Raw genomic sequence first — 16,239 nt, 5'->3', positions numbered from 1 at the left:
CAAAACTGAAGAAGACATCAACTCGATCACACTGAACGTGTTAGACAACACATGGCGGGAGATTGAATATCGACTGGACATTCTGAGAACTATAAACGGGGTCCACATAGAAGTGCATATATATTTGAGTTGCTCTTGAAAAGGCTGCAAACCTTTATTCTCTGGCACTAATAGTTTTCATACAATTAATATTTGTAATCAGGGAGGTTTCATGTGGAGACCCTGTATTTTCATTGCTAAATTAGCAATTATTACAATCGATGTCTTAATTTATAGTTGAAAATGAAATGAAATCTTTAAGTTTAACGTCCCACAGTTATGCCGGTTAGGCTAAAGGAGACGGTGATAATGAGAAATGAGTGAAATGGTGGAATGAAGAAAGTGGGAGGAAACGGGAGAACCCCGAGAAAACCCACGAGCACGGTGTTTGTCCACCACAAAGTCCACACGGCGCGAGCTGGGATCGAACCAGGGACCCCAAGCACCGGATGTGAACGCTCTACCACTGACAAGTAGACCTCACCACTTCGCCGTTGCGTTAGCAAAAGAAAACAACTACTGTCCTAGAGTAGGGTTGAATATAAGATATTGACAAAAATTTTAGCTGGTAATGAGCACTAGAAATATGGGAAAACGAAATAGAAACACGAGAGGAACGAGAATGGGGAATGGCGGAAGCTTCATAACGAGGAACTACATAGTTTATACGGTTTACCCAACATTGTTAGGGTCGTCAAGTCTAGGAGGCTTAGGTGGGCAGGTCATGTAGCTAGAATGGAAGAAAGTAGAAACGCTTTCAAAGTCTTGACTGGTAGACCCATAGGAAAACGACCATTAGGAAGACCTAGGCGCAGATGGGAGGATAATATTAAGATGGATCTCGCAGAGATAGGAATACAAAGTAGAAACTGGATCCAATTAGCTAAGGATAGAAGTCAGTGGAGAGCTTTTGTGAACGCGGCATTGAACCTCCGGGTTCCATAGGCCATAGAGTTAGTTAGTTAGTTAGTTAATGTGGGAAAGCCAAGTACAATATAATTTAATAGTTGCAATACCGATATTTTTTCGAAATAGATGGAGAAACAATAGTTATGACTTTAAGTATGTAAATCGAGTTAGGAGGGATGTTTTTATGGCATTCCAGATGGCCGCCATCTTGAAATTCGCCATATTGGATCGACGTCAATTTTTTCAAATGGAAAAAGGGTCATGTGAGATATCAAACAACGATGATTTTTTCCACCCAATCTCATACAATAATTAGTTTGTCCATATCTGGAACGGTTTACAACTTACAGTTCTTTCAATGTGGAAAAATTCGTTGTTTGTAGTAGATAACAGATAACTATAGTGACAATGAATATAGCTCCAGAGATAGCATTCTTACTGGACAAAATTACGGCAATGCAAGAAATGACAGTCCTCAGCATTCATAAAATGGTCAACACAGAATTTTGCAGAGTACCATGAGCACCTAATGAAAAATGAAGCATCAGAAATATCACAAAAGTTAATGCCGGGAATATTGAAAGCGTGCTTATTCGGCACTTCGAACCATTCGGTCGGCTCATCAATACATATTGACTTACAAAATGCTTATTGAATCATTCCTGTGAAGCGAGGAGACTGAAATTGATTGTACACAAGGGAATGCAGAGTGACAATAGTATCTCTGTCATGCAGTTTTGAATGGAAATGTTCGTCCTTTATTGCATAATCACATATAGTACGCCAATGTTTTGTATTGTCTAAAAAAAAATACATTGAAAGGTTGAAATATGCCGGTGGTACCTTTTGGAATTTGTCGCACTTTCACTGATTTCCCAGGTGGAGCTATTGTACTTCGCACCTCTTCATTATTAAGTAATTCTCAGGTATCCAGCATAAGTGAATTCCTGCTCCCTGTATTCGACCAATAGCAATTCACATATCATTCCGCTTCCACACTAGCTTCTTGATTCTTTATCTCATGATGTGCCTCCTCTAAAATATCCAGAGTGTATTCCATTTCGAATTCCAATTCTTCATCCGCTAGGAATCTAATTATGTCATCTGCGATTACTCTTTCCTATTCTGATATATTTGTTTCATTGTGCTTGAACCGTAATGTCTGTAACTGCTGCAGGAGGTATATAGCAATGTTTTCCTTATTTAACGCCATGGTGTGTCGTTTTTTAGTCTATAATTGTTGCCTGCACACACTCTCTCTAACACACACACACACGCACGCACCTCACAGAATTACAGGCTTAATGCAATAAACGAAATAACTATTTCTCAAGCACTTCCAAGTTCACGGGTAGAACTCACAGTGAGAATAATATATTTCCTGCACTTGTCTCCTTACAAAGAGTTTGTCGCTGTAGAATGGTACACGATGCACGTAAGCTTCTACATTATACCGTAGCTGCTACGACCAGGAATGTCATTGGCAACCAATATTGCTATTCACTTCATCGTGCTGCCCCAACTGCTTATAGTTTCAGTTTGAATCTACAAACGCACACACGAAGTGGCGAGATCAGAACCACTTTATGAATGCTGAGGACTTTCATTTCTTGCATTGCCGTAATTTTGTTCTGTAAGAATGCTGTCTCTGGAGCTATGTTCATTGCCACTGTAGTTATCTGTTATCTACTACAAACAACAACGCATTTTTCAACATTGAAAGAACTGTAAATTGTAAACCGTTCTAGATATGGACAAACTAATTAGTGTATGAGATTGGGTGGAAGACATCATTGTTGTTTGATACCTCACATGGACCTCTTTCCACTTGAAAAAGTTTATGTCGATCCAATATGGCGGATTTCAAGATGGCGGCCATGATCTGGAATGCCATAAAAACATCCCTCCTAACTCGATTTACATAGTTGAAGTCATAACTATTGTTCCTCCATCTATTTCGAAAAAATATCGGTCTTGAAACTATCAAATTATATTGAACTTGGCTTTCCCACATTCGTGTTTCTATTTCGTTTTCCCATATTTCTAGTGCTCATTAGCAACTAAAATTTTTGTCAATATCTTATATTCAACTCTACTCTAGGACAGTAGTTGTTTCCTTATGCTAACGCAACGGCGAAGTGGTGAGGTCTATTTGTGAGTCACCGCGCCCCCTAATTTATAGTTGAATATTAGTTTCTGCTTTCCTAAAGTTAAGAGCATCTACAGTTTAGAAAAGTGTAGAACGAGGAATATTTTTCAGAATTAACTAAATTGCTATGGTTTTAGATTCACGAAATAGTGTATCAGAAATTATTCGAAAAAAACATACGAACCTATTACGTATATATGACACCACATTGAAAAAGTTATATTTTCCTTTACATTATCAATAGTGAAACATGATTTAATATACACTGGATTGTTTCCATGGGCGGATCCAGGGCGCGATTGCCCCTCCCCCCAGAAGAGGAAACTTTCTTATTTTATGTACAAATAAAACCCATCCAAGAGTTTGGAGCTCTTAAAAGAAGACCTAAGTACAGTATTACAACACATCGTCGCCCCCCCCCCCCAGTAGTAGGTCCTGGATTCGCCACTGGAACGAAAATGCGTAAAATAACAGTTTTTAGATTTCCAAACTATCCTACGAATAAGTATCGAAAATCTTTTAGAATGACTATTTCTGTCCATCTGTCTGTCGACATGTATCGGAGTAAGAAATATCGAAACGGGATTTTGCAATCGACTTAGGTTTCAAATATGGCTCCATCTCATCCGCGTATTCTTTACTCATACCGGAAATGGTATAAATTAGCCGTTTCCGGATTCAGCGTTGATCGTCACCGAACAAAAACGGTAATACGTATAGCGACAAGCAGTTTATTAGAATCGACTCCGTGTCTCAAGGAAATACACTATCTCCACCGGTATCAGTCTACTAAGACCGGAAGTGGCAGAATTGGTATACCGGAAAAAGGACGGCGAAACTAACTTAGTGGACGCAGGAAATTGCTTCGATGAATGGCCTGATTCATATTTACATTCTTTGTCAGCAGGGGCTATAGAGTACCAAACTTACTCTTTAAAGTGGAATATGAACAACTGGTGTGTTTGCTGTTCTACCACTAAGATTTAAATCCGGAGCCTCGTGCTGACCACTAAACCAGTGAATAGGGCTACAAAAAGTAACGGTCGATGAAAAAATAGCTTTGGCTATGTTCTACATTTGGGGAACCATAAAAACTCTGAACACAATAGGAGCACCATGAACCCCCCCCCCTTTTTTTTTTAAATTTTCCACTCTAGCAATTATTTCACAATTATGATTTTACCTCCCTTGAATTCCCATGGAATGGATTTTCCATATCCTTAGCATTCCTCTGTCCTCTCGACTCCAGATGCCTACATCCCAGCGGGAGCTCCATGTGGTTCGGATTACTCGCCAATCAGTAGGTCCGCGTCTCATATAGCCTCGATGCTGAACGGATCATTAAACTCAAAATCAACTCAACTCCAGATGCTTACATATAGGAACGCTGAAGGAAGCAATTTTCTGAACAGATAATTACCCTACCACTATACAGGAATTAAGAGAGAAGATTCGGTCATTTGCTTTGTAGTTTCAGCAACCCATGTTCATGAACATGCTTATCAACCTACAGAACGGCTATGAAGAATGTCATGCGGTCGTAATGGTCAACATTTTGAACACATGTTGTATAGAAGGCGCGCTCAGACGATAGCCAGACGGGAGACTTTGAATTTAGCACAAAGAATGCGTCATAAAGTTTGTGGTTTCTTCGGAAGAAGAAAGAAACTAAACGTTGCCATGCATCGTGCCTTCCTTTCCCTCACCCCCTTTTCCTCTCTCCCTCTCTTTCTCTTCCATCCATGTGTCTATCAGTGTGTGTGGGCGGGGTGTCAAAGAAAAAGGATCATTGAGAAAGATTTGGCAGCAGTTTGCGTTCAATTTATTGCCTGTCAGTTACTTTTCAAGGGAGAGAAAAACCGGACAAGACAGTATGAAAAAAAAAACTTACACGGGGGCGGCATCCCTTTGTGAACAACTGGCTGTCTTTAGACTGAGGCTACTATACAGGCGTGAGTCTTCTTAAATTTGTAATATGTGTTGAGTAACATTTAGTTGACATCCATTTGACAACACTTCTTATGTTTTACTATGTTGTATAACAAATAAATAAATAAACGTCAACGATGTGATTTTAGTACTGTTTGTTTTGCTGTGTACTGTACTTGTTTCAATTTGTTTTGTTGATAGATTCCTGACGTCGGACTCCTTTGTAGTACTAAGCTCCCAGATACTATTTTGTTTGGAGCAGACGACAATTCCTTCGGAGCTGAAGGCATTTCACTTGTCCCAGTGACTGCGATGAAAAAGTGGAATCTACGTTTCAATGGTAAAATGAGGTTAGGGTAATATTTCCGTGTATATAGTGTTCGTCTTTAATAAGTAATATAATGTATTCAATGTGTATTTCTACGTATTCTTATTACATAAGAGAACCATAAGGGTTTCCGATATTCCACTTTCTGTAGAAGTATTTTTTAAAGAAGTATTTTATCTTTATGAGAAATGTAAAGTTATTTAGTACACTTAAATTTTTTTCCCAAAAGCTTTCCTGAAGAAGATGTTCTCTCCAAACTTAGTGGAAAAAACTAATTTGGAAACACTTTTTCAACTATGAAAATTGAGAATGCTTGTAGTTGTGTAGCAATTCGCGGAGAAATTTCCTGTGGTGGAGCGACATTTCACTTATAGAATTAGTATATAAAGCGAGAAAGAAAATGTTCACTGAATATTTTCAATCCTAATACATTAGTCTATCTTAGTTCGAAACGAATGAAATGTCTGCTTTGGTATCTGGAAACTCATCTAAGAAAGAAACACAACATACAAATGGACTAAGGTCACACATCTAACGCCACAAACTTAGTACATGTCCAGCAAATGGGCTCAGTGCAGAGACAATCAGGAGGCAGGATCATATGAAATTGCTCCACGGAAAACAAGCAATCGTGAGTGATTTTTTTCATACGAACCCTAACTGGAAGATTCCACACAGCAAGACGCAAACAAATATTTAATCACGTGGACCAAGAAAGTCGAATGGAGTATTCATTTCTGGTTTGTCAAATAACGTTTCGGAAACATAGCATTGTAAAATGTGCTCCGTGACCACTGACCATCATCGTGTTCGGATGAGCTTCACATGAACACAGTGAAAGTGGGACCTCAGAGAATTGTTCGTGCCATTGTATATGAGTTAGGCATTCACTATATTACTGTCGTTCGGCGGCTGTATACAATCGATAAGGTGGAAAAGTTGGACTCGGATGCCATATGAGTTGACACCAGCGAACGAGGATCGTCGTCTGTGCTGTTCTCTGACTGCGCAAATAATGGCCGGGAAGTTTCCTGCATTGGAGTGTCACCTCAGATGAAAATGAATCTGCTACAGCAATCCTAAATGGTCAGAACAATGGTTGGATCGGAATCAACGTTCAGCTGAATGTTTTGTTGCTGGTATGATGGTTTATGGTAGGAATGATTCATCAGGTCTTTCTCAGGCGAGGTGAAACCATGAATGCAGAGCATTACAATCGCGAACTTATCCGCAAGCACCCAGTAATGGTCAGCGGACGTTGTGCACAAATGTGATGTATTACCATGGGAAATGCTGACTGGCCTCATCCGCAGTATGGTAACACGATGTGCAATCTATATAATAGTCCGAGTGTGCGAACCCAATGTTGAATATTTATGACGATGTCAAACAGGACTAATGTGAAGTTGACAGTATGCACCGACACAAAGTAGGTGCCTTACAGTTGCCATTTGCTAGGTATCTGTGTCATATAACCTTAACCATTTGCCACACGTTCGATTACGTAGACCAGCATCGGTCCCCTGTCATAAGTCGTGTATCAGTTTCCCATGATGTTCCTTAACTTCTGGACAGTAGTCTACTAAATATCTATCTCTAGGTCACCGAGCCGTCTTATAATTTATTTAACTATTTTATTAAATTAGCATCTTAAAGAATTTTAATTTTTGATGGTTTGTCAAATGAAAGTGACATTTAATTAGAAGATAAAAAGATTAATGATCATTTTATCTATAAGATTAAAAATTATTTAATTAAAAGATCAAATTGCGGATAAAAAGATTGGTTGGTAAGAAACCTCATATAGTGGCTTAATAAGGACTTCTCAGTTGTTGTGCCAACTATGAGTTATGTTCAGAAAGAAGTTAAAATTCGAAATATCGCAAATTTAAGAAATTTATCGAAAGCCGTTGTTTCCCAAATAAAAAGTGTGGATTCTTTCCGGAACTAGAAACTTTAAATAGTAAACAGATGAGATATAAAAATATTAAGGAAATTTGTTCCATGAAAATAAATCTAAATTATGATGGGGCGTTCTAGTTAATTTGGGACTTTGTAAAAAAAAAAAAATAAATAAATAATAATAATAATAAAAAAAGTAAAAAAAGAAAAAAGAAAAAAGAACAAATTGCAAGGAATGGAAATTGCATTTATTTCTTCACATAGTTTCTGCCACACTTATACACCTATCCTACACAGTGATTCTTTCAGGCATGACATTTTTTGGGGGGACACTGCCCCCGGAGCTCTGAGAGTGCCCCTCCGGAAGAGACCAAAATAATACGTCTGTAATATAATAATAAAGAGAATAGTACCAGCAGTGACCCCCGGAATACTAAGTGTGCCCTCCGGAACATATTTTCTCTGAAAGAACGACTAATCCTAGAGTTAATCTAATGCCTGAAAGGCTATGGGGTACAAAGATTTGTCACTACGTCTGAACAATTCTAGAACACTCTGGTTACTTTGTTATCACTATGAAAATGTAAATGTTCGAGGAATTCATTTAAGGGTTTCAAACAGGTGGAAGTCATTTGGAGTTAAGTCAATTTAGTGCAGACTTCAACAGTTCTGTGCCGGTCAAAAGCGGAAAGCTGTTTTGGAACTCAGTGTTCACAATTTTCGGAATAGCAAATCGTCATGCATTATTATGTTAACTGTTCCTAACGAAAGATCACGCACTTTTGCAATTTCACGACAGGCTATGCGACGATCAGTGATGATGAGCCGTTCAACGCGCTGAATATTCTCAGGAATGACTGTTGTGGGCGGGGACCCACCACGACTAGGATCGTCAGTGATAGATGTACGGTCATCTCTGAAGCGCTTACACCATTCAAATATGTTACTGCGGTTGATTGTCTCATCACCATGATATGGCTGAAGTCTTCTGTCAATACAAACTGGTTTCATGCCCTGCTTTGGTAAAACTTCATCACCACATGCTGTTCCGTATACATGTTCGCACTGTTGTCCGCCACGGCCTCCGGACTGGCGCATGAAATGAGTGTTGCCTACCAGTAAAAGGATGCAGTTCCCATTTCCTGTTGCATAAATTAGTTCCATCCTGGGATTTGGCTTTAAACCTGCAATAGAAAAGTCCTGGATTAACTTAACTGCCTCTCATATACGTATACCGTTCTATAACTGTACCTACCACTGTTTGCTACTGTTTGAATTTTAAACAAAAATTTTAGGAATGATAAAAAAAATGTATAAGATTGTGATCTTGGCCAAGAATTTTAGGAATGACCGAAAAAAATGCATCAAAAGATTTCCATTTTGGTCAATAATTAGTTTTTAGATCAGGGGCTACAAAATTTTTGAACCTCTAAATCGAGTTTTTTTTTTTTTTCTTTTCTTTTTAACGGAATAAACACATCATACTGAGTTAGCCGGTAGTTTGGGTTTGGCTACACTATATGTAGTTCTCCAGATATAAGACCTGCAAGAAAACTTTTCATTGAAATATATTGGATCTTTTGATGCATTTTTGGATCAGGGTGCACAAAATTTTTGAACGGACTTTTTTTTTTTTTTAACGGAATAAGCACATCATACTGAACTAAATGATAGTTTGGGTTTGGCTACAGCGTATGTAGTTTTCCATATATAAGGCCTATAAGAAAATTTTTGCCTGAAATATGTTGTATCTTTAGATCCAAACATGTAGCTTTTAGTGCCTTGTACTTTTGGTTTTCACCACAAATGAGAAAAGTGCTTGAGTTACCCATTGATAAAAACACTCGAAAAGCTCCATGTGCTTTCCTTCGTCACGAGTTTGTAGCTTTGATATCTATGAATGTACCAAGTAATTTAATCATTTCCGGTAACACTGCACATGGAAGGAACTAAAAGTTACATTTTTGACTCCTAACAGTATGATTGCTAGATATATAAAACATAGACCGGTATATTTAGATATAATTCACTTTTTTTGTGCAATTATGCTTTGATTACCTTCTAATTTTCGAGCTTATTAAATTTTCTTCTATGGGAAAAAAAGAAAATTACAATTCTTTTTTTTTAATTGTAATATTTTTTGGATCAAAGATCAAATATATTTCAGTCAAAAATTTTTTTGTAGGCCTTATATCTGGAGAATTACATATAGTGTAGCCAAACCCAAGGGCGCCGATTTCTCTGTAAATTTGGGGGGGGGAGGTGCATTCAGATGCAGAAGGTGTATATATAAGAGGATTTTAAGACAAATTGCATTCAAATTATGCCACATATTGTATATTCATAAATGTAATAGGGGGCCCACATAAGCTTTGGGAGGGCCCGGGCCCCCAGGATCGGCGCCCTTGGCCAAACAAAAACTATCACTTAACTCAGCATAATGTCCATATCCCGTAAAAGAAAAATTACAAAAACTCGATTTAGGGGCTGTTCATAAAATATTGAGGCTCTTGATCTAAAACTAATTAATGGCCAAGATCACAATCTTTTGATACATTGTTTTGGATCATTACAAAAATTCTTGGCCAAAGTCGTAATCTTTAGGTTCTTTTTTTTTTTAATCATTCCTAAAATTCTTGTTAATAAGTATAAAACTTCAGCATTGGAAGCTCCATACTAAGCACATATCTTTGAAACCCACGAAACAAGTGGCACCGCAAGAATTGGCGGAAATACATCGTACTTGACCCATTTATTACTTGCTTTGAGAGCACTAGTGGAGGGGGGGAGGAAGTTCAATTAGTGAGTCTTTGAATAAATTTACATATGATTACATAGTATTTTTTGTAATATATACTGGGAAATACTGGGATGTAATGGAAAATTTAAATTCGTTTTTTTTTTTTTTTTTTTTTTTTTTTTGCTGTAAATAAATCTAATAAATCCCGTAACGATAACTTAATTGCATACATAATACATAAATATTTCATTTATACAATTTTATAACTTTCCAGATTAAAGGACAACTCCAAGTTATTTGATGTGAAGTTTGAGGGCGAGTGGTATTCCACAGTGCCTTATTTTGACTTCAATACCAGCATACATCCTGTAGCACAAGCAAGATGTTTCGCAAAGGAGATATGGACACGACAGTTTTTCAAAGATTTGAAAGAGTAAATAAAATATACTTACTAAATATTTTTTTAAAAAATGCATTATCTTAGATCTCTGAAATTTTGTTATTACTTTATATTTACTATTTCGAGTAGGATTTTAGTATTTATTTATTGATTTAAAATTTAATTTAATATATTTAATAATTGGAGTCTGTTTTTAAATTATGCCAAATGCATGGTAATTGAGTAAACAAACTCTTTAGGTTATTTAAATATCAATCGAAGTAGTAAGAATGTCGCAATTGACTCCGATGGAAACGAATGTTTTACAGCTGTGTCGACAATTTTAACACCCTATATATACCTACAACATACGTATATAACATTTTTCCCAAACAAGGGCCATTAAGTAGACTCGAAGGAGAAAACAGAAAAATGGCTTCGTTAAAATACCGATTCATTTCAGAGAAAATGGAAAAATACTCCCCTATATTAATGGGCTGAAATACAAAGATGTTACAGGTTCTCAACAGTGTTAATTTACCGTCTCAGAAGTATGGCTTGTGGGCTAAAAGAGACGCGTGATTAATTTAAGTGAAGGATTATAGAATAATTTGGTGCAATGAAATGAAGATGTGGGAGGAAACAAGAGAAGCATGACAAATTGCGAACGCGATGCTATCCACCAGAAACTCGTATGACCTGGGCAGTGGCGTATTTAGGGGGGCTTCCGGGCTTAAGTCCCCCGAAATCTTACTTACTATAGTAAAATATATTAAATATCTTGCAGAATTTTCACATTTTCAGGCAAAGCCCCCTCCGAAACAAAATCGTAAATACGCCACTGGACCTGGGATAGAACTAGAGACTCCTCACACTAAACGTCAGCGAATTAGCACTGAGCCAATTGTGTCCTCTACTTAGACTCAATGAGCCTTATGCAGGGTCGTTCTGACACGTGATTAGTACCATACTAAAGAGTTTGACTAACATGTTTCCTGCAATAGTCAGGCCTTTAGTTTGACGCTAATCATACGTCAAAACTACTCTGAATGAGGCCCAATAAATTTATTTAGTTCATTATTATTCTTTTTTCCTTTTGATAGTGCTCATCAAAGCCATTACGAACAAATGGGAGATCTAAGCGGAACTGCAAATGTAGATGGAAGAATTTATAACATTGAAGTATCATCGTTTCGTGATCACAGCTATGGTAAGGTTATGTTTTGCTTATCTCATATATATATATATATATATATATATATATATATATATATATATATATATATATATATATATATATATATATATATATAGTTATATCATAAATACTGAAATACTGTCACAAGTTTGAATGTGAATAACACAGAGAGTATTAACACCAAGGCAATTTATTTTGGTCATGTTTTACATTGATATGTTGTACACCTGACGCACGAATCATTTTCCGAACTGTCCACCAGTTGGCCTTAATGCAGGCACGAAGTCTGTCCGGCCACTGGTCAATGGCATTACGCACCACGTCCATGGGAAAATTGTTCACTGCTCGGGTCAACGATTGTTTCAGACTGTGGACAAATGGGTGCCGTTTATGGCAGACCTTTGCTTGAAGGACTGCCCAAAGTTTGTAGTCCAACGGGTTAAGGTCCGGGCTGCTAGAAGGCCAATCAGCTGTAGAAATGAAGTCGGGGACATTCCGTGCCAGCCAGTCATGGGTTGTTTTCGCTTTGTGGCCTGGAGCGGAATCCTGCTGGAAGGTCCACCTTTCTCCAGGGAACATGGTAGCTGACAGTGGTTTTACTATAGGTGTTAGCACTGTGTCCTAGTACACCTTGGCAGATGTTTCAACACCTTTTTCGCAAAAATGCAGCTGAGTTGTGCCTGGGTAGCTCACTCCCTACCAAACCATCACTGAGGCAGGATGATGTGCCCTCTGAATCCTTGGAGCTGCCTCAGCAGCTGCAGTAGATGACGTGGCATACACACGTTCATTTTTGGCGTTGTAGGCCTGCTCAATTGTTAACATCTTTTCGTCAGTGAACAGAATCTTTCTGTGCAGATTGTTGGCGTAACGCCGCAACAGTCTCTTTGATTTAAGGACCCCCTGCGACATTAATGTTTGGGTCAGAAAGTAGCCAGTCCGTCTCTTATAATCCCGAGATGTAGGTCACTCCTGAGCACACGAGACATGGAATTTCTGCTGATATTCATCAGCAGCCATCACACTTTGTGTTCGAACAGGATTTCTTCGAATTCTTGCTGCGACTACTTTCTGGACCTGCGGGGTTCGTACCGTTCGTGGTCTGCCACTCCTTGCGCGGTCAGCTGCCGTTCTAGTCTCGGTGTATCGCTGTATGGCGCGATACACATATCTCTTGCTCATTTGTAGGGGTTTCAGGAGGTTGAAAATCTCACCTGCTGTCTTCCCGACCTTGTGTAGTGTAATTACTGCTACACGATTTTCGTAATCGCCCTATTCCATCAGAAGTCAAGAAAAATCGAGAAAAATAACGTTAATAAAAAAGGAATGACTCATTTACGATGGTTTATGAACGTTAAGTGACCTTTAGAAGTTCAAAAAGTATAATTTGTTTTCAACAATTCACTTAAATTTTCATTTTATAAATGATATTTTATTTTTCCAATAAATCATTTCACAGTCACTAAAAAAGTGGTATTGTTTCTGTATATGTAAATATTGTTACTTGTAGGCTTACATGTATGAATATTATATTAAAATATAGCTTACATCTGTTTGATTTATTAACTTGCACGCAGTTTCCAAGCTTATATTTTGATTGTTTTTTCCCTTTCTACCATAGAGAACTCGAATAAACTGGAAGCGGAAGTTCAATATTTCCATGCAATGCAATGCAATGATACATACCGAACTAACTTCCCCTGCTATCTATAGGCAAATTTTGGAAATTAAACTACCTAAGTTACATACTGTTCTGTGATCCGATCACAACCTATCCCACCAAATAACACCAATATATATAAATCCTGTATACCTTGGCGCAAGTTGAATGTGAATGTGGGGCCTCCCAAATTTGTTCCTAGTTGGGTCCTGCACCTCCAGTCTTGTCGAGAGGTCATTTAGCTCAACGCCACGGCTACCCTAGCAGCCATGGGCGCCCGAAGGGGAGAGCAGGGTGGGTGCTTATATAAATATTCATTCTTTCTTGTTAAGTTAAACAACAACAAAATAACTACTATGTATACATGCACATAAAAACTGTAAACAGTGTTGGGGGCGCAGTGTCTCAGTGACCCAAGCCCCCCCCCCCCCGGCTCACGAAATGGTAGAGTTTTCACCTCCGGTGCTCGGGGTCCCTCGTTCGATCCCAGCTCGCGCCGTGTGGGCTTTGTGGTGGACAAATACCGTGCTCATGGGTTTTCTCGGGGTTCTCCCGTTTCCTCAAAGTTTCTTCATTTCACCCATTCTCATTATCACCGTCTCCTTCAGCCTAACCGGCATAACCGTGGGACCTTAAACTTAAAGATTTCATTTAATTTTTTTAAACAGTGTTAGAAATACAGCTAAGAAAGTTCTTTAAAATAAATAGATTTGGTAGTTTTCTTTAACTCAATAAGGAAAATAGAATTCTGACTATAATTTTAAACATTTTATGATACATTAAATGTTATTTGTGTTATTAGATTATCGGGCCTACCCTACTTGTAAGATCACCCTTCGCCACTGATGCTATTGATTTTGAATTTCCCTGTACATACAGATGTAAATAACTACTACTTGCTAGGAGAACTCGTTGATACGTGTTCAAATTCATTGGAGTCCAATATTTCTTCTTCTACACAGACCAGCTAGATGCAAAACCTCTCTTTGGATAGTGGTGTGTTCAGAGTTCAAGCATTTGATGGAAGTGTTACACAGATGGCATTAGTGTGGAACTAACTACAAAGTCTGTCTGACAAGTATTCAACAATGATGCCGGGAAACAATACGCTAACTCAGTGTTTCTGTCGTTCTAACCGTCTTCAAACTATTTTCCCTTCTGACTCCACACACATAGAGTTCAGGGTCATTATACTGCTCGAAACAGACCTGAGACCCTTCCTCAGAAAGTGCTGATAGCATGGGCGCCCGAAGAAAATTTTCTAGGGGGCTCAAATCCCAGGTTGCTATATTACGTATGATATTTTGTTCTTGGATTAAGAAAATCTTAAGAGATTTTAATACATTTTCGTGAGCCGAGGGGGGGACCTTGGGTCACTGAGACACTGCGCCCCCAACACTGTTTACAGTTTTTATGTGCATGTATACATAGTAGTTATTTTGCTGTTGTTTAATTTAACAAGAAAGAATGAATATTTATATAAGCAAAAGTAGATGGAAAATAATCTATAATAATAATAATAATAATAATAATAATAATAATAATAATAATAATAATAATAATAATAATAATAATAATAATAATAATAATAATAATAATAATAATTATTATTATTATTATTATTATTATTATTATTATTATTATTATTATTATTATTATTATTATTATTATTATTATTCAATAAATATTTACTTGAGGAAAACACGCCATATGTATTAACAGAATATTCTAGGGATGCACACGAGACAAGGTTTGTCGCTGTCTCGTCCCGTAAAATGTGCTGTAAAAGTGATGTCTCGACTCGAAAAATATGTATTTCTCTATTGGAAGAGCCGTGTCTCGACTCGAATTTTATCAGGAAAATCCTGTCTCGACTCGTCTCGTGCGCATCCCTAGAATATTCCCATTTAGCTCCACTACAAATATTTTGAAGTGCAATTTATATTTTCTTCTGTCTGGGATTTGCAAGGGGGATGAGGGTAATTTCCTCCTCACTTGTTGTTTTCATTTCCTGCATATTTGAAAATGGAGGGAGAGGAAAAAGAAAGTACGTTCTTACAGTTAGCTTTCACATTTTTTTTGGATAAGCGTTTGTTACTTGCATTTCCCACGTTAAAGTAAGTGCAATAGTGCATTTAATTAATGCATCACGTGATAATGACTTCACTAGAAATGTTAATGCTCAGAAGGAACTTCATTTAAATCAACACAAGATATTTAATATTGTATTCTATGCAGTGGCATATTTAAAGGAGTGGTTTCCGGGCTTAAGCACTCACCGAAATTTTATCCCAACTTTTTATTGTTTTATATATATTGCAGAATTTTCACATTTTCAAGAATAAAGTTACCCATTGATTCTATAAAATGGAAAACTCAACTAAAATTACAGACAACTATTATTCTGTACAGTAGCGTTTGGTAATATATATATATATATATATATATATATATATATATATATATATATATATATATATATATATATATATATATATATATATATATATATATATATATATGTTTAATGTATCAGGCATACGCGTATTCTACAATCTATTATGGACCAGGCCCCATGTAGGGAAGAAAACAGCTACTCTGAATAACTCCTGAGAGTATATATCAAAATTAAACAAGTTAGCACTATTATAATAGAAATACATAGCTCTACACAGAAACTTCTTACTTTTGTTAAGGAAATCATTTTATAACATATTAGCTTTAAAAGATGCATTTAACGTTAAAATTAAACTCCCAGAGGCGAGCCTTCGCACCTTGCCAACAATGTGAGCAATTTCCAGCGATAATAGCTTCACTCTCTGAGCAGCATAGCCCGTAAGCCTGCCTAGCGAGCTGATGAGACTCAGACGGAAGGGCCTCCGAGTGTTTCCAACCTACTATTTTGTTACCGAAAAAAACGATATATTGAGATATTGATTTTATTTTATAGAAACCAAAGATAAAGAAAATATACGGTAGAAAACAGTGTAGGCCCGGCCTCAGAGC

General features: G+C 37.3%; 1 protein-coding gene across 1 annotated transcript in view; it reads left to right on the top strand.

Moving 5' to 3' along the window:
- LOC145675847 (uncharacterized) overlaps positions 1-16,239 on the top strand; it is a 53,078-nt gene that overhangs the window by 17,928 nt on the left and 18,911 nt on the right. The window contains exons 4-6 of the mRNA XM_081746585.1: positions 5,228-5,376; positions 10,271-10,429; positions 11,479-11,585. Coding sequence (XP_081602711.1) covers positions 5,228-5,376; positions 10,271-10,429; positions 11,479-11,585 — 415 coding nt within the window. The remainder of the gene's footprint in view (positions 1-5,227; positions 5,377-10,270; positions 10,430-11,478; positions 11,586-16,239) is intronic.

The sequence above is a fragment of the Thermobia domestica genome, chromosome 18 (assembly GCF_964235325.1).
Source record: "Thermobia domestica chromosome 18, izTheDome1.hap1.1, whole genome shotgun sequence".
Classification (NCBI taxonomy): Eukaryota; Metazoa; Arthropoda; class Insecta; order Zygentoma; family Lepismatidae; genus Thermobia; species Thermobia domestica.
The sequence above is the reverse complement of the archived record's forward strand: the minus strand, read 5'-3'. Positions and strand labels throughout refer to the sequence as shown.